The 19690-nt window shown below is 41.8% G+C and overlaps 1 protein-coding gene and 1 long non-coding RNA gene across 3 annotated transcripts in view; one reads left to right on the top strand and one right to left on the bottom strand.

Moving 5' to 3' along the window:
• Window positions 1–2569: 2569 nt before the first annotated feature.
• On the top strand, window positions 2570–18303 carry LOC128406606 (uncharacterized). Its single transcript, XR_008328537.1, has 4 exons — window positions 2570–2673; window positions 3573–3683; window positions 11346–11435; window positions 17904–18303. It is a non-coding gene; the product is annotated as an uncharacterized LOC128406606 (long non-coding RNA).
• TRPC5 (transient receptor potential cation channel subfamily C member 5) overlaps window positions 13013–19690 on the bottom strand; it is a 178396-nt gene continuing 171718 nt past the window's right edge. For both annotated transcript variants that reach the window (XM_053374135.1, XM_053374134.1), the window contains 2 exons: window positions 15718–15807; window positions 13013–14358 (listed from right to left, as the gene is read on the bottom strand). In XM_053374135.1, the coding sequence (XP_053230110.1) occupies window positions 13627–14358; window positions 15718–15807 (822 nt within the window). In that variant the 3' untranslated portion in view covers window positions 13013–13626. The remainder of the gene's footprint in view (window positions 14359–15717; window positions 15808–19690) is intronic.

Raw genomic sequence — 19690 nt, 5'->3', positions numbered from 1 at the left:
AATCTGACCCTGTACTCCTCTGGGAGCCAGTGCAGCTGGAAAAGCACTAAATACATTTAAAAGTGGATATTTTGGGAGAAAAGTATGCATTTTTAAAAAGTATGTACAGTTAAATGCAAGTGTCTGCATAAGGAGAATTTGCAGATTAATGCGAGATCAAGACAGAACGGCATTGTGGGAAAGGTAGCATGGGCTGGAGACCATGAACAGGAGCTGCTTCCCTCTCCTTGTTAGGTTCTTCCTTTTCCCGTGAACTCACTAAATAAAGAAGGGGGAAAGCAGCGGCTGCTTTCCTCTGTGAAGTCAGTTTTGCTGGTTTGAATATGGGATTTGGCTAAAGGTTATACAATTGCAGGGGGTAAGGGCTGTCCCTGCGAATTGGATGCAGTTGTTATGAAATGGCAGACTGCTGAAGATGTGCAGATGTGCTTCTCATATGCTCTGCTCCTGTGTTTGTAAACAAAATGTTTATTATACACCATGAATTTCCGGTGTTCCCTGGGACTTCTTGCCCCTTAGAAATGGGGAGCACATTAAGAATAAGGCTTCCCATCTAACTCTGTTTATCAATGCACCTATATTGGTTCACACATCCTATTATTCAGATAAATTTCAAGTTTATAGTGGTTTAATTCACCAATGGTTTCTGTTATGTACTGAAGTTCTCACCCTGGGCCAGCAGGGGGATACTGTAGATAGTTTTCACTCAGGTCCACGTCAGTTATTTTAGGCGGGAAACCCTGGGTTGTTGTTGCTACAATGTTGATAGCTGGCTGCCTATAAAAGCAGGCCGGCTGAGCTGTTTGCTGTTCAGTTTTCTGTTCCAGCTTACAAAATAAAGAGCTGCTTTGGAGAAATCGCTGTGTCGTCTGCCATGTCTACCCACTATTCAACGGTTTCTTTCTGCTGGGCGGAGAATATTTCCTCAAGGAAACCACAGATTACCAGAGCTTAATTTCTGGATCCAGGGCAGAGATTGATTTCTGATAGGAAAAACAGTCAGTGAGTTCAAGGAAAATGAGTGAATTTGGTTGCTTTGGATATGTTGGGCACAAGCAGTCAGCAATCCAAACAGTTTATTGATTGCCTTCATCACGGAGATTCTCTGCTTATTGGGCATATTGAACTAGATGATACTCTTGAGTAGACCCATTGAATTGAGTTACATTTTTTTATTTCAGTGAGTCTACTCTGAGTATGATTAACACTGGTTATCACACATTGTTTTCACACCTTGTAAAAATTCATTTCTTTCCAATCCAAGATCCCAAATCTATTCCTGCCTTCTCACTTTTCAGCTTGTCAGTTTCTGTGTAGTCCAGTACTTTACTAAGCCAATTTTCTAGTTGCTATTGATACAGACCTCCAGAGCTAACCAAAGAATAACCTATGTGGCTATAAAAAGATTTTGAATAGTATTTTGACCTTGATGATTATCTTCCCAATAGTTCAGTATAAAAATCTAACAAACAAATGAAACAAATCCCTTGAACCCAGCAAGACTGAATATGATGGCATCACTATCAAAGAGAGAACATTTAAATCTGTGACAAGTTATTGATACTGAGTTCTTCCATCAGTGTTTAAAGACCTTATTTAATCTTGCTAGAGTTATATACCAGTGGTACCCATAGTTTGGCTCCAGCTTTCTTAAAGGCAAGCCACAGGAAATCTTCTTAATTGAGTTATACATTTTGCACCAGATTATGCCCAATATAGCAGTTTCCAAATTGCTGGCCCAGAACTATCTGAGATTCCTTTTAATTCTCCATCTTCGGGTTAATTTATACATTTGGGTCATCCTACTTTTCTTCCCTGTGCATTTTCCCATTAAGTCCTCAGATAAGTTTCTTAATTGCCTTCCCCTTTTTGTAAAAGCAAAACAATTACCTAGTGAAATTATTGCTGCCTAATCGCTTTCTACACAGCCCTCACTTTGCTGCTGGTGGGGTGTGTGAGGACGATTGGAAGAGCATTTCTGTGTATAGTTATTTCCCTCTATCTTATCTTATCAAGGAGTGAGAGAATCTTTTTTTTTTTTTTTTTGGTTTAATGTAGGACAGAGTGTGGGGGCCATTGAGTTTATTTTATTAGATTAATAAAGTGACCACAAGTACTGTTCCATCTTTATTTCCACTTTAATTTTTTTTAGGAAAGCCTCCTTGTTCACATGTAGGCTCATATAATCATGTTAGGATCCCAGGCTGAAAGAAAGTACAGTGGTCCCTCGGGTTAAGAACTTAATTCGTTCTGGAGGTCTGTTCTTAACCTGAAACTGTTCTTAACCTGAAGCACCACTTTAGCTAATGGGGCCTCCTGCTGCCGCTGTGCCGCTGCTGCACAATTTCTGTTCTCATCCTGAAGCAAAGTTCTTAACCCGAGGTAATATTTCTGGGTTAGCGGAGTCTGTAACCTGAAGCGTATGTAACCTGATGCGTATGTAACCCAAGGTACCACTGTATGTAACTGGCCCAGGGTCACCTAGTGAACTTCATGGCTGAGTAGGAGTTTTAACCTGGGACTCCACCATCATAATCTGACACTCTAACCATTGCACCTCACTGGATCTCTGAAGCAGTTGTTTGTTCATTCATGTACTTGGGGGGATATCTAATCACTGCATCCTCTTCAGACCCGAAAGTTGTGCAGTTCTTCTACAATTTAGGCCTTTAAGTAAGTGCTTTTTTAAAAAAAATCACTTCAGTTTTAATTTCGATACTTCTACACCATTTTCCTCCTTAAAATCACATTTTGATTCCAGGTCTATTCAGAAGACAGTTCTGGTAAAGGGGTTGGGCAAATGTCAACTCTTGTTAGATGGCTTGGCTGAAGGGCCAAGCAAACCTCTCTGGGGTAGGGCACTGCCATTCTAGGCAGTGAAACTTAATTTTTGCAAATTTCTTCAGTGAGGGGTCTTAAAAATGTGGTTTGGGGTGTGAGGAATTCAAATCTGCTAGTATTTATGTGACTGGACAACATTTAGCTTGGTAAATCTACGTTTGATTAAAAAGCACATAAACTGCTCTCAGAAAACCCAAGAATTTTAATTTTATTGCCAGTAATGCTATAAAAAATAGTTTCTGTGCATAAAATATATCCTACTAAGCAAACAACATTACCTTGTAATCATGAAACAACATTAGAAAGTAGTGACATAAATTAATAAGAAATATAAGCAACAAGTTTCATCAGTCTTGCTTTGATTTGTTCTTGGACATAAGCCGCTGACTTGCTTCTTGGCCTCTGATGTAGCCCTCATGTTTCTCATGTGTATGCACCCTGCCTGTTGCCTCTGTGGCTTGTTTCACATTGTGCGATTGAGGGAACTTTTCATGTGGTCCTAAACCAACAGGAGAGCAATGGGGTACAGTCGTACCTCGGGTTGAATGTGCTTCAGGTTGAGCGTGTTTGAATTGTGCTCCGCGGCAACCCGGAAGTAACGGAGCATATTATAGAGCAAATCTATAATATGGAACAGAACTCACTAGCAAAGTTTGGGTAGCTGTTGAATGGAGTTAGCCTGCAATCACATATCTATCTAAAACTTGTTTTTCTTGCCTTGACCTTCAAAGCACTATCGCCAGAACTGCTCAGAACCTGTGATGTTGGCAACATGCCATCGCTCCATTCAACGGGCACTTTCCATCCATTTGGTTCATCTGCACCTTGGGCTCCCACTAAAGGTAGGGGGAAGTGGTTTTCTTGAAATCCCTGTGGACAGCAGAACGTGTGGTCAATATCTGTAACTCCATTGGCATGTATGCAGTGATGCAGAAGCATTGGCATTCTCATCTGACACAGCACATTCCCTTACTCAATGCATGTAAAAGTGCTCAGAGCTTTGGTTCTCCACCAAAGATTGTTAGAAAGACTTTTCTCAATGGGCAGAGTAACTAGTTTAAGCAAGGTAGCGTATAGGGTGTGTGTTTCTCATTGTCTTGGCACAGCTAAGCCCTAGTAAACTGGGGACTGTTATTACTCTAGGACAAGATCTAGGTGCAAGGGCTGCATGCCAGTGGTGGGCAGGGATAGAGGCAAAGGTGGGTAGAACAATCAGCGTGCCCATTTCTACAGTAGGCTACATTCCAGCCATGCAGAAGTCACTGGTTTTGTCTCTGTCTCTCGCTCTTGACAAGCAAAGGGGCATGATCACAGTTCAAGCTGGGACAAAAGCACTGGGACTGGGGTAATGAGGAAAGGTGACCTGTGGAGAGACACCCCCCCCCAGCACTGGACAGAGGAGCCTGAGATTCTGCATTGCTGATCTTGGGAGCACTAAGACCAGGGGTAAACCTGGTAATCAGTTCGCCAGAAGCGGCTTAGTCATGCTGGCCACATGACCTGGAAGCTGTACGCCGGCTCCCTCGGCCAATAAAGCGAGATGAGCGCCACAACCCCAGAGTCATCCATGACTGGACCTAATGGTCAGGGGTCCCTTTACCTTTACCATACACACAATGGAGCAGTCAGACTTTGCTAATTATGAGGAGTAATTACTTTGGATTAGAGACCCACTTGTATTATCCAGTTAAGATTCTTGCTAGTTTCTGATTTCTAAGACTATCCATATTTTTCCCCTTTGGGAGGAGAAAACAGCTTTTTATATCAAGAGTAATAGCCGGGGTGTGGGGTGTGGGGAAAGACAAAGAAAACAAGAAAATCTTTGGAAGAAACATCCATGCAACTGGGCAGCAGTTGACCCAAAGAAATATCTCTTAATGTATGTTAAGGGAAAAGTTGGCACACCTTAAAATGCATAGAGCCGTTAAATCATTGGGGTGACTAGATTGGGTATTAGCTATGTACTTTGCCATTACTAAAAACAATCTAATTTTGTGGCTTTGCCTAATAATCATAATAATAAAGCCAGTGCCTTGCTTCTACCGTGAGTCATTCTGCAAATACACATTTTGGCAGGAATGTTAACTACCATGATTACTGATGTTTATCAGCTATGCAAATTACAATACATTGTGCATGGGGCTACAAGACTGAATCAGATAAATTCACCAAATTTAGCTTATCCATCAGGCGATTTTTAATGAGGGGGAGTTGGGAGTAGAGTCTGCGTGTCTTTTTCAGGCTGTTTAGGGGATGTAAGAAACCCTGAAGTCTGTCTCTAACACTGGTTTGTAGTTTTTGTTAATTGATAATAGACCACATTTCTCTTTGGCGTCTTCATGAACGTTTTACTTTTAAAAGTTAGGCAATTAATCAACGAAAAGCTATTTAATCAGTTTGTATCTCTGGTGACAAAGTAGATAGTTTTCCAATGCTTTTCTTAATTATCAGCTTCTTTTACAAAATAAAAGGGCTTGAGAAATACTATCCACTGTTATATGTTGAATATCTCTCTCCCCTGCCTCTCTCACTCCTGGGTGCAGGATCCTTGTCAGAATCGCAAGTTCCTGCTCATAGTCTAGTTTTTTTGAAGAACCCCAGAACCCTATTTTTGTACCACAGCATGGTGCCAGCTACCAGGTAATGCATTTGCACCATGAACCTTCCCTCTTGGAGAATGCCATGCCATTCCCAATGAGGTCACATCCAGGGCACCACATGGCGCAACTAGTTATCCGTAAAAGAAGAAATTTCCAGTTGCCAAGCATTCCTGTGTTTCTTTTATATGTTTCATTTGACATAATGATTTATTATATTGAGGACGGGAAAGTCTATATATTGTGGGAAGGAATTACTGCACTAATGGCTGGGGATTAAAGTGCACTAATAAGCAGCAAATTTAAAAAACTACAACCCAAAATTAGTCTGGTTGTCTCATTGAGTGAAGGAGCCTGGAAGAGAAATTCATCTGGATTTTCTGGATGGTGAAAGAGCAGGTGAGAGATGGGCAAGTCTGTCACCTTTGGTTTTATTTCCCCAAACATAAGTTCAGGTCTCCGCATTTCCACATCAGTTTGATAATATTTTTTTAAATCCCATGAAAATTCATCAGCATCTTAGTGCTATTTTAGCCTAATGCACCTATCTGTGAATGCAGTTTTGTCTAAAATACATTTTTTTGCAAAGCCCATTATTCCCAATATAATGCATTTTTGCATGTTTACTAAGATGCATTTTTTTACCCTATGCACTTTGCCCTAGTACAGTTATGCAGGGGCCGCGTTCCAGGAATTGCATGTAAAGCCAACATTGCATTTGGTCAAAAACACATTAGGTGCAATGGTGAGTGGGGTTGTCAAAGTCTTCCCACCCACCCCTGGAAGTCTTTCCCCCTTTTTAATTTGCCAAACACCTAAAGCTTGAATGTACACAAGTTAAATGCCCATAAGTTGCAGGCTTGCTGTATACATACTTTTGTACACATTACTTGGATGGAGAAAAGTACAAGATTTGGAGTGCAAATTTTGAAGGCTGGCTGTGTTCCTGTTTGTGTGTCTATTACATAGGCTTGCCTTTAAATGCAAACTAAATCTACGGTAATTTCTCCCCATCCCTAGCAGGGGTGCAGAAAAACCTACGTCCTTCCTATTTTAGGAAGCTTCAGAGTAACAGAAGTGGCAGCAAGACTCTGGTGTCAGCTTTGTTTTATAGTTACTGGGACAAGTTTGAGTATACAGTTGAGCTGTATTTATACTGTAATTCACTGTTCTGGATAAGATATTGTACAGAATTGCCTTAGTGCAACTTCGCCTGAAGAATTTAAATATCTGTGGGTTTGCAGGACACATGCCTATGTGGTGTTTTCATTCATTTGTCTCTAGATTTTAAACTAGGTCTGCAGACCCAGGCCAGGTGGTTGTTGAGAGCACATTGTTCTTTTTTGGCAGTGAGTGGGAAAGCAAGCTCCCTGCAGCTTCCCCTTTGGGCAACGGATGGGGCCATTTTGTCTTTTCCTTTGCTGTTATATTCTTCCCAGAAACAGCTTTCCAGTGGTCCGTATATAGTCATCAGGCTAGTGGCAGAGGCCAAGGTGGCCTTTCCTTCAATTCTGTGCCAGGACAATGCCTTGGTTTTAGAGTTTACAATTAAACTAAAGTATGCATTTATTTTATTTAAATCTCAACATTCCTCCAAGCAGGTAAATGTGGTGTACATGGCTCTCCCTGCCCATTTCCCTGCCTCACAACAACCCCATGAAGTAGGTTGTTGTTGTTTAGTTGTGTCCGGCTCTTTGTGACCCCATGGACCAGAGCATGCCACAGCCTCCACTGCCTCCTGCAGTTTGGTCAAACTCGTGTTTGTAGCTTCAAGAACACTGTCCAACCATCTCGTCCTCTGTCGTCCCCTTCTCCTCGTGCCCTCCATCTTTCCCAACATCAGGGTCTTTTCCAGGGAGTCTTCTCTTCTCATGAGGTGGCCAAAGTATTGGAGCCTCAGCTTCACGATCTGTCCTTCCAGTGAGCACTCAGGGCTGATTTCCTTAAGAATGGATAGGTTTGATCTTCTTGCAGTCCATGGGAAGTAGGTTAGGCTAAGAATATCCATGAAACTCACCACCCTTTTAGGTTGACTGTTGTTCCTGCATCCTTTCCTTTGTCTACCCAAGCTGGATTCAAAACATTTACAGATGCTCCAATATTGATTAATTACTGGGTTACAGTAACTGGTTTCCCAATGGGAGACCGCTTTGTGGGTCTCCACAAGAGATTAGGACTTCCCAAAGCCACAACCCCTGGAGCATCCAAAACAACCAGGCCCCTCTGTTAAAGATTTTGAAGGTCCTGTGAAACTCTCAGCTGCTCCTCAGTGTGGGTCCCAGTGGATGCTGCTGGGGAAGCTGTTGGAATCAAAGGAACTGGATGTGTGGGAGGGGAGGGCTATTTGTGCTATTTGTTCTGCTTCCCCCATCCTCATAAGTACCAATGCATTTCTCAACACAGAGTTAGGTTGCTGATGAAACTGACCATATCCTCTCCCAAATTCCTAAGCATGTCCCAGATCTGATTACACACAGGCTCTTCTACATCTGTCCTGTTACCTCCCTGAGTAAGTTACCCTTACATCCCTTGCCCAACCCCCTCCCTAAGTCCTTATGTAAACACAACCTCTTGTTTCTGCTATGGTGTCTGTCCATCATTCAAACCTGCCCAGGAAGTGGCTCCTCCTTTGCCAAAATCAAAATGGCCAAAAATTCCTCTACCAACCTATTTTTTTTAAAAATGATATGTGTTTTTGTGTTTTTATATTGTAAACAACCTTGTGATCCTCAGATGAAGCGGGGTATAGAAATTTAATAAACAATAGATAGCATCTTCAGTACTTAGCAGCTATAGATGATTCCTTAAGAACTGAGCTCTGCAGCCAGTTTCTGCTGCCTTCTACCTAGTAGATGAGTAAGATCTGACAATGAATGTTCCTCACATCCCAGCAGAGTGCATGGTCTATTTAAAACTTGAGCATGAAGTTTGCTGTTAGACTACAGCATTTATTAATTTCTGGAATTAATGAAAAACATGAAATTAATTAAATGAAATTAATTATTGAAAACATGGAATTAATGAAAGACATGAAAAATTGTTCTAGTTTCTTGTTACACACTACACTGAGCCCACTAATTCTTTTGTTTAAATATAACTTTGCAGTGGGTTGCTGCAAAAATTAGAATGTGTGTGGAGAGAGTTGTTCTAGATTTTGCAGATACTTGAGCAAGGCTCCTGGACCAAAAAATCAAGATGCTTCATTTGACATCTAGGAGCAACAGCATTCTGAGCCTCTCGGCTGGTTCGGTTTTGCATGATGTTTTTGTTGAGAAGTGAGGTGCTTAATAATTCAGATGCCTTGGAATTTATCCACAACTAGTTCTGACTGCTGCAAGATTCATCTACCCATATAATGCATTGTTAGTTTGCCAGGTAAAGCTCTTGGGGCCCAGCCAGCACCAGGTGACCTGAAAGGTCAAATGTTATGCATTCACAGTTGCTGTGGAGGTGATTTTTTTCTTCCTTGGGTATTATTATTATTAATTCAAATGTGTATATTGCCCTTCATTCAAAGATCACAGGGCTGTTCACAACAGAACAGTAAGAAGAGATGGTTTTGGCCTTCAGGAAGTAAGAGATTTTGAGATACCTTTAGATAAACTGTATCATAGGAAGGTTTGTCGCTGAAGGGTACAGTGCATGCTTTGTAGGGGGAAACTTAGTGCCAGTTTCAGTTCCCTAATATCAGCAAGCAGGTCTGTCTGGAAACCATGGGGAACTGCTATCAGTGTAGACAGTATTATCCCTGACAGATTTGACTTGGTTTTAAGTAATATACCATGTTCCTAATCCAAATTCTAGCTTGAAAGATGTTATGTACAGTTGGGTATATTTTATAATAGATGCACAGAGTTTAAGGATGTAGCTATCTAATAATTGGACTAAGCAGGAAATTAACCATTGTATTCCACCAGATTATGTTTTTTTGTGAAAATGACCACCATAGGAACAGTTATATTGGTGGGCTGGGAGACGTGGGCCTGGTCTGAATCCAGACCAGACCATACATGACAGGTGGACAATCTAGATGAGATGGACTGGTTTGAATAGTGCTCTTGTAATTTGATCTCTTGCCATTTTTAGAAAGAGAGTGTACCTTCCACTTCTATGCTCCAGCTGTTCATCTGCAGTTCTAACAGCCCCCAGATGCTCATCAACATAGGAACATAGGAAGCTGCCTAATCCTGAGTCAGACAGGTGGTCCATCTAGCTTAGTATTGCCTACACTGACTGCAGACCTTCCAAGTGTCCCTATTTTCCAGGGACATCCCTAATTTAGAGAAGTCATCCTGGTTTCTGATTTGATCCCAGAATGTTCCACTTTTCCTTAGGATGTCCCTGTTTTCATTGGAGAAATGTTGGAGGGTATGGAGTTATGTGAATCCTGAGCCAAGGAGATAAGTAGGTATACAACCTTTAGAAGACACCTGAAGGCAGCCCTGTATAGGATTTTTTTGAATGTTTAATGTTTTACTATGTTTTTATATACATTGGAAGCCGCCCCTGTTGGCTGGGGCAGTCCAGTCAGATGGGTGGGGTACAAATAATAAAGTTATTGTTGTTGTTGCTGCTGTTGTTATTAAATGGGGCATCCCTATTTTAAAAACTGGTAGGTTTTTTGAAAATGGAAAATGGTAATGCAGACAACTCTAAATATTCCTGTTAATGCAAAAGTAATGCAAGATTGTTGTAACCTATTCTACTAGACCTACTCCCTGAAGAATGTAAAAAGAAAAGAAAAGCCACATACCTGCAGTGAAGTTGAACATTGGACGTGTTTGATCTTGTTATCAAGCTAGTCTAAGAAATTGTTGCAGACAACACTGTAATCCCATTAAGGTGTGTTTGCTAATGATAAATCCTGGGATGCAATACTAAAATGGATATTTGAAACATTTGGTGTCATTCTTACCATGGCTATTGAAATTGTATTACTCAGAACTTTGCATTTTGGTTGCTACAGGAAGCTGCAGATCCCTCCAGTTCCCTGGTGCCTCACCCCTCAGTCATATTTAGTAATGCAAAATGTGTGAATATATGAATATTGCATGGTGAGTTTCCCCACTCCTGGAAGCAGCAGTCAATGGGGTGAAGTGTGTGTGTTGGGTGTAGCCTAGCCTTGTGTCATACCTTGAATGTTTTTTCCTTCCTAAATGGGTAATTTACCTACAGGGGTGGCTTCTGCTTGCAGGAGGGTGTGAGAATAACAGAAAGAGGACAAAATCCAGTTGGCAATTTAAATTGGACAGAGGGAGAAATAGAAATCTGAGCATTTCTAGCAGCAACTGGGAGATGCAGCTTTGTAGGGCTGAACAATTTGTCCTCTGGGGATCTGATGCAGGATTTGCAGCTGCTTATAGGAGGCTGTTTGCTTTCACTATGTTCTGCTTACATATTTGTAAATAAAGCAAATATTACAAAGGCACCTGAAGCCTCAAGTGTGCTTTCGTCCAAAGGAAACTAAACCCTGAGGTATTAGCCCTGGAGCTTCTCACAGCTTGCAGAACTGGAGAAGGATGCATGGCAATAACTTTACCCATGTTGTAAGTGCGTCAGCTGAATATTGTTGTGAATAGCAGTGTTCAGAAAGGGTAAGCTACTGCGCCAGAACAAGCACTTTAAATATCCAGGAATGGAAATGCTGTTCTAGAATCAATATAGCAAGGAATACAAGCCAGCACAGAATCTGACTCCTTTCCTGATAAATGCAATGAATGGTTCAAAACGGAGCAGTCATCTGAAAGACTTTGGCAAACCTACCCAATGAGAGCAATATAGGCAAGCTTGCCATGCAACTTTCAGGAAAGGCAGATCTCTGGGACTGGAAGGCCACTATATAGAGTTGCTAAACAATGGGGGTAAGGAATTGATTTTGAATAACACTGAACTTTGTTTCCATCACAGGCTTCACTAACCTGGTGCCTTCCAGAAGTTTTGGAGTTCAACTCCCAATAGCCCCACTCAGAAGCCTTATCAAGTGTTAATCCAGATAAGGTAAGATGTTTGCTCACAGTTATGAATGGGTGAGTTTTCAGTTCGTATGAAACAGAGAATCCTTGCTTTAAAGTTCTCTATTTGATTTTGGGCCTGAACACATGTGCTCCTTAACTGTGAAATGGTCAGTACTACATAGCAGACACTTTGTTTTACAGGTGTGATCTCATGAAGTAGATCAATTTGGGTGGCAAAATATAGCCCTGGGATTGCTGGAAGGAGAATATAATGACCTCTGCTAATCAAGGGGCTCCAGCCCTGCTTGGGAGGACTATGGGGTTCTCTCTGTTTCCCATGTGTGTATGCACAAAACTCTTTATCTGTGAGTTCTCTGGATAGGGACCACTATGTCATCTGCTGACAATTCAATTTTTATAAGTCACAGCAGGAGCTGCAAATGTGCTAGGTTTGTATTCTCCTCCCCATCCCAAAAGCCTTTTATCTAGGGGTGAGGTGGTTAACAGCAGTACTCAACCCAGGCTCAAATATTATAATCCAGGGCTGTGCAATCAGAACACAGGAATATGATGTTTCATATAACACCTGAGAAATTGTGTGTGGCAAAACTGTACTGTCAATCCCTTCTCCATGTGTCTCATCCAAGGGAGGTACAGAAGCTAATGACACACTAACAGGCTTTTTCGGTGGTGCCCTCAACTCTTGTGGAATGCTGTCCCAAGGGAAATGTGCCTGGTGCCATTATTGTTAGTTTTTAGGCACGAGGCTAAGACATTTTCATTTCCTCAGGCTTCTGTTGGTTAAGTTTGGTTGCCTTGCTTTTCTTTCAGTGGGGCAGGATTTGTCCTTATTGTACTCATGGATGAGCATTTTAGGAATTTGGTATTGTGCTTTGTTTTTAAATTGTGTGTATTTTATTTTGGTGTTAAGTCACTTTGAAACTTTTTTTTGTGGTATAAAATGACTAACAAATGCAATATAATAATAATCACTTGCAAGAGGTCCTCTGCTCTGGATGCACTGATTAGCTCATTGCCTAAAAATGCTGGTGTGTCAGCTTAGGGATGGGAAAAGCTCTCAGTTTTAGTTTCTCATTTTTTCCTCAATCTAAAGTTCAGTTATTCACATTTCCACATCAGTTTCTTAAGTTTTAAAAATTTTCAGCATTTTAGTGCATATTTCTCCTAATACACATTTTTGTATGCAAGTTTTCCTAATACACGTATTTTTGCAAGCAATTTCCACAAACAATGCATTTGGGTGTAGTGTTTTCACTAATATATGAATTCATATGCACACTTTCCCCTAGTATATGCATTCTGTACACATTATTTGGTTGGAGATTTCAAAAAATTCAAAGGATGGCTGTGGTTTGTTTCACATGTTGTTTTAGGATGTGTGAATGAAGTATATTTGCTTAAATCCACACTAACCCCATTGTTATGTAAAATATTGACATGTGTTTGGATGTCAAACATGCTGAATAGCATTTGTGGGGGGAGGGTTTGCTATTTCCCTGGGACAATTGCAATGGCATACTACTATATCCGGATGGAGGGGTGCACGCGGAGGGATGAGAAAACAGAATATTTTGAAAAACATCTGATGCATGAAAACAGTAAGTTCCAGAACTCAGCTTTAACTCATTGTGGTAATAATTTACAATAAGAAAACAATATGCAACCTTAATAAAAGACATACAGTTGAGTTGAAATCATGGGGAGTTGTATTGCTTGAAAGCGAAAAGCTCATTATATATTTGAACCCTTAGCCTTGCCTGTAGTCTCAGCCTGGCTCTTGACTTCCATCTAAGTCACTGAGCATCTGCTGATCCTAGTGAGCAGTAAACGGCCAGAAAAAAATGGAATGTAAAATGGCACAAAGCAGAGCTACTAACCAAGGTGAGGTTGGAAAAGAAGCAAATGCTTGAGAGGTTCTCCAGTGTTCTGTAACAAAAATATATAAATCCTAAAGAGATTGCAGGAGAAGAAAGAAAGGAACCTGTATGAAGCAACCTTAGAATGTATTATATAGATTTTTGTGTGTTGTTCAAAGGATTTGGCCATTTGAATTAAGAATGCCGCTAAAACAATATGAATTCTGCACTCATCAGTAGAGACAAAATGGCAGGCCGGGGGGGGGGGGAGGAGACCTCCTAACTATGAATAATCTGTGATAGCAAACAGTTTCTAGTAATAGTTATGTTCTGCAGCAGGTTACTGAATAGCTGTACTTATAGGCGAGTGGTAACCTGTTCCTCCTGTCCATCTTTCCATTGGTTCCTAAACAAATCACAGGCGTCTCCCCACGAGTCAAAAACGTCCTCAGAGGAGTCTATGAGTTTGGAATTAGAGGTGCAGATGCTGGAAGCACAGTGAAGGGAACTGGAACAAACCGCAGGGCACTGGCTCTGTCCCGTATGTCTGACGTTCCTACTGTAGTCCACCTCATTGAGGTTAATTTCACTCTTGGAGCAGTTCTCGTCTCGCTCTTTAGCCATCTGAGAATACTTAATGTCTTGCCACATGAGGTGTGGCTGGATGACCCCATCGGAGATGGTGTACATGGGCTCTGAGTTTGGCTCTGGGAGGTGGCCATTCATCTTGGAAAAAAGGAGGCCCAGTCGCTTGAAGGACTCTTTCTTGGAGCTAGAGAGCCTTTGGACCCTGTTTCCATTGCGGATGAAGGAGCGCTTGTTGATCCCATTGCTTTTGGGCTTCTCGCTGACCATTTCGAACCCAGACATAGTCTTAATCAGAGCCGACACGTTGAAATCTTTCTTCTTGTTGGCTGTGCCAAAAGGAACGCTCTTCGCTTTGGATGTTTCTCCAGCAGTGTCCTCATTAGCGTCATCCTTCTGGGAGACTTCTGTGCTGCTGGTGGAATAGCTTCTCCGCTGGGGTTTTCGGTTGCCTAAGAGGTCAAGGACTTCATACCGGAAACTAGAGATATCCTGCTTTAATTCCTAGGGTGAGAGACAGGGAAGGGAAAAAATGAGTTAAACTCTAAAGATTTATCTGTCATGGGGGTGGGGGAAGAGAGAGAGTTTGAACTCTCCTGAGAGAAGCTATGCAAAGTTCAAAGTTATGCAAATGAATTTTTCCACATCACTGTGTACAAGAATTGCAAACAAACCTTTTTCATTATTTAGAATCAGGAACAGAAGTTCAGCAGTTTTTGTTGAGGAAAAGAAAATCTGCAATATGATTTAGCCCCTTCATCTGAACATTAACCATGCACTTCCTTAGTCTTTCATGCACAAATCTTGCTGGGGAGGATAGAGTACCTGGGACCAGCAAAGATGTCTCACAATTTCAGAAACAGACTGGATAAAAATCTCAACTGAAAAAGGCTTGTGGAAAAGGTGGCACCAAAAAGATAATAAGAGACAGCACCTGTCTGATGTGTAATGGGAGAGAGTTCCAAAAGTTAGGTACCACCACACTAAATGCCCAGTTTCTACATTGCATAAAACAAACCTTCTTGTGAGATGGTATCTGCAACCTTAGTATCCCCAAACCATTTAACTTTTCACAGGTTGTGAGCTGATGGGAGGAGATTAACATTTAGAAGAACACACACACACACATGCACACAAACCATGATCAGCACTTAACATTTTCACAGGGCCTTCCTTGCCTCCTCCCCATAGCCACCACTTGGTTCTAGTAGGTGGTAAAGCATACACAAGCCTATGGCAATATTGGAGCCAGCCCTGAAAGGTACTAGGAAGGAGGGCTGTGATGTGGTGGCAGAGAACATGCATTGCATCCCAAAGATGCCAGGTGAGACTGAAACACTGGAGAACTGCTGGCAGTCTGAGCTGGATAAACCAATGATCTGACTGGGTGGGAGGCAGCTTCCTATGTTCCTAAGAGCCTGCTAAGGTGCTGCCTGTTCCCATCAGGTTCCCTATTCCGCCTATACCCCGGGATTTATCTCCCCAGGCAAATACTTTTCTCTTTACACAGATTTTTGGTTCTTATTTTGAAGGCCTCTTTTAAAGGGATGGGATTGGTAAATCCTAATCTTTCTCCCCCTGTTCATCTGTTGGTTTTTTTAATCTTTTCATTGGATTTTCTTAGCTGAGGAGTCAGTTTGGGTCCTGCTGTGAGAAACCCATCTAACAAATATTATAAAAAATGGAAGACATTTAAGTGACAATACCCAATAATCTAGGAGCGAGTCTAATTTAACTCAGTGGGACTTAACACCTGAGTTGATATGCATAGGAACATGCTGCAAATATTTACAATGTCAAACAATTTTTATGTTGCGCCTGCCATAATACACTAAGTGGGGAATGACAGTATCATATCATTACCTTAAAGTTTTCTTCGGTTAATCCTTCATTGGTTTTTGAATTTCTTATCATTGCTGCAATATATCTCTTCACCAAGTTCCTGATCACTTCCTGTAATGAAAAAGCACAAGAAACCTAATTCCTTTGGAAGGCAATTTCCACAAACAAGGCTTCAATCCCTCTTCTGCTTTTCATGTAATTCAGATGTGAAGTCCAAATCCATCTGGAATGCCCATTTTTAAATTAAAAAATAATCTGTTTTCTAACCTGTTTAAAGAGCCTTCACCAATGACACCTTCCAGAGTGAAAGGCATTCATAGCGTCTCCTCTGAAGAGACATACGGGAATCAGCCTAGAAGTTTTAGCATGTGAAGCAAATGTTCCACCACTAATCCATAGTCTTCAAGTGTGTGAGGAATGTTCACTGCTAACTCATCCTATGACAATCCACACAGAGAAGGCATCACTCTAAAGTTATTCCATGCTATTTAACTTTTTGTTTTCTTAGTTCGTCTCCCTCTGCTCATTGAAGCCATCTGTGCTCCCGAGAAGCTACTCTGGAGTGTTGCAGAATTCTCCTCCTTGTGGAGGGGATAATTGCCCACAATTATAATCGCACAGTTGGCTGTAGGGGGAAAGCAGGAAAGACTTTCCTGTTGGGAATGTACATTAACTGATCTTAGGATCCATGCTAGGCGGTTAACTAGCAATAATAGATTAAATGGCTGGGTAGCCATAAATTGTATTGCTTGCTTTATTGGAAAGAAAAGCATGCTCAGTGAAAAGAAGTGGAACAGATGATATGAGTGGGGAAAAGCTCAGCCCTGTTTACCTCTGTTAGTGTTCAGTGAGCTGCGAAGGAAATACATTACTAGACTGCCCAGCCGAGCTGTGCCCATCTACTACAAAATGGTCTCATTTCATAACTCCTCTTAGTATCCTCCTATGAGAGGTCAAATGCTCAGGCAAGGCAACACCCCACACCCTTTCAAGCCTTCCATCCCTAGAGGGTCCTAATGCAGACTTTCAATGTTTGGGGATGTCAAGGCTGGCTGCAGCTAGCAGGAGAGCTAGCAGCTCCTTGTGTACAAGGGTGGGATTTATATCACTTTTGATGGTCAAGAGAGATAATTCTGGGTCTTTGGTTAGAGATAGGTTTGTTTCTGTAGAATGGTTTGTGAATATAGACTGCTGATAATTTTTCACATTCCCACCACATATGAATGGAAGTATCATTGTGACCACAAGCTTGCCAACATCTTTCAGAATATGTAGCAGCCAAACAGGGGTCCGATGCTAGCCTAGGAAAACCCTGAAGGAGGCTTCCTGTGTTTTGGTGGAAATTGTCTTAATAAGGGGGCAGGACCAAGTGGATTTATCTATTTGTATCCCTATACAGTCATACAGTCAGATTACAGACGCTTCAGGTTGCATTTTTTCAGGTTACGGACCGCCAAAACCCGGAAGTACCGGAAAGGGTTACTTCCGGATTTCAGTGGTTGTGCATGCGCAGAAGCGCTAAATCGTGCTTTGTGCATGCGCAGAAGCGCCAAATCGCAGCCCGCGCGTGCGCAGACGCACCGCTGCGGGTTGCGGGCTCTGCGGGTTGCAGACGTGCATCCTGCACGGATCACATTTGCAACCCGAGTGTCCACTGTATCTCCCTCCCACGCTCCTCTCAAGCCTTCTGAGGATACTACAAAGATATTAATAAGCAGTTTGTATAACTGCTACTCTGAGCCTTTCAGCTGCCCTGGGGTTTGCAAGCACATGTATTCAAATGGGGTTTGGGAATGAACGCCTTACCTCTTGGACAGTACAGAGCTCATGAAAGGTCTAATGTGGGTCACTTGGAACCAAGTGCTGTATGTTATGTTATGTTAACCTATTTTATGTTAACCTAATTTATTGTGTAGGGCTGCCTCTGATATGCAGTAGTCCCTTTCAGTTAGGTCATTTACATGTTACAACTCCTTGGACCTCTGGCCTTCATACTGACTGTTGTAAGACACTTTGGGAACCCCTTCTCCCTGTTGAAGAGCAGGCTAAAAATACTTTAAATAATAAAACAAAGAATAGATTATTTCTTCCATAAGAGTTCACTTATGGAGCAGCTACACGTCTTACAATTGTGGCCCTTGGAAAGATCTCTGGAAAAATGAAAGTGTTCCCAGAGTTATCCTGGAAATCTTTATCTACCCATACAGGAAGTGTTCTCCATTTCTGTGTTCTTCTACACTTAATGGGTATACTGGAAGGGGACACCATACAGAGCCAGAGACCATCTTGATTGTGGGTCCTGGAAGACCTGCCCCCTGCTTTGAAGGCCCTTTTCCACCAGGCCTGGAAGGGCAGGGCCAAGACTGACTCCAGCTACAAAAGCTGAGGCTGTTGAATGGACTCTTGGGCTGGGGAATTGCTTATGGGTTTTTGTTGAGGATGTGTGTTATTGCTTTTATTGATATTAATTTTTATATCTTTATTTTGTATCATATGATTTACGTGGAAATTTTTTGATTTGCTGTGTGTATTTTTTAATGTTTTATTTATTGTTTATGACTACTTTTCCTGTGTTGTAGTTATGTATTTTTTCATGTTGTAAGTCACCTTAAACATGCTAAATTAACTGCAGTAATTCTTGCAAGTAAAGACTGAACTAGGGCTGTCGAGTTAATGGGATGGACATTAATTGAAATGCCTAATTGATTTGTGAGTCTAGTGATAAATAAACTGGGTGTACTGCAAAAAAAAATTATTATACAAGCTTAAAAAAACCTTGATTATTAGAGCGATTTAAGTAATTTAATATAAATGATTAATGAATATGCTTACAGTTTTTTGTGAAACTGATTTCTCCCTTCAGTTATCTTATTGGTTTACTTTGTCAAATGAACTTACTATGCAAACTAAGTGCTTTAATTTACATTAGGATATAGCACAGTTTATTGCATTTGTTAAGTCACACTCATTGAGGCTGCAACAATCATATGTACAGTCACTAGGAAGCAAATGCTATCAAAATCTGTTGGGCTTGCTTCTGAATAAAATTGCATAGGAGTGGAATTGTGAAAGGTGTGGAATATGTTCTGAGCATAAGATAAGTATATTTTTGCTGGATGAGACGAACATCCAAATAGTCCATCACTGTAAGCAGGATATTAAGGTAATGACCCACATTTGTACTTGAAAAATTCTGTAGTAGAGACATCCTGACCCTGAATATGGGAGTGCCATTTAGGTATTGACATTGATGTCACCTGATATATGGGATCCTCCTTAACAAGGGTCTTGGTTGCGCATGGACCCCAAAGTCACCCCCGCTGGGAGAGTTGTTGCCGGGCATGGCCCAAGCCTTAACCATTGGACCCCAGGATCATGCCAGGTTGTTTGGGCCAATTGGGGCAGTTGGCGTAATTCCTGGGGCCTATAAAAGCAGCGGTGTGGCGTAACTGGGGGTACTTGCATCACGCTGCCGAACACCCGCCCTCCCTCCCTCGTTTTAGGTGCTGCTGCTTTGGCCTTGCTTTGGATTGGGTCACCTGCTTTGGAGCAGGGGCTGGGTAGGAATTTTTTCCATTTGGCAGATTGGATGTAGCCACTTGGGTTTTGCCTACCCCCTTAGCAATCGTCACAACTTTGTAAGGTTTGGCGGTTAGGCATTGGCTTATTGAAGTGTGTGGGAGGGGAGGTGCGGCCATCACCTGCCCCTCCATGAAGAAGGGTATTCCGGTAAAGGAATCTGGGGGTCCTGGATCTCGTCCGAAGTCCGCTTGAGGGGCTAGGGCCATGCCAGGACCACAGGAACCCCGGGGTGAGCTTTGTTTGTCTTCATCGATGTTGCTCCCTCATTTGGTGTTTACCCTTTCAGACTTCCAGCCGGAGAGGCAGGAGTCAGTGATAGTCTGTTGCCAATGCCTAAGCCAACACCGCTCACTTTGCTGTAATCAATAAAGTTGTGGCCTGAATTTTGCCCAATAACTTAAACTAAAATTAC

This window comes from Podarcis raffonei, chromosome Z (assembly GCF_027172205.1).
Source record: "Podarcis raffonei isolate rPodRaf1 chromosome Z, rPodRaf1.pri, whole genome shotgun sequence".
NCBI lineage: Eukaryota > Metazoa > Chordata > Lepidosauria > Squamata > Lacertidae > Podarcis > Podarcis raffonei.
The sequence above is the reverse complement of the archived record's forward strand: the minus strand, read 5'-3'. Positions and strand labels throughout refer to the sequence as shown.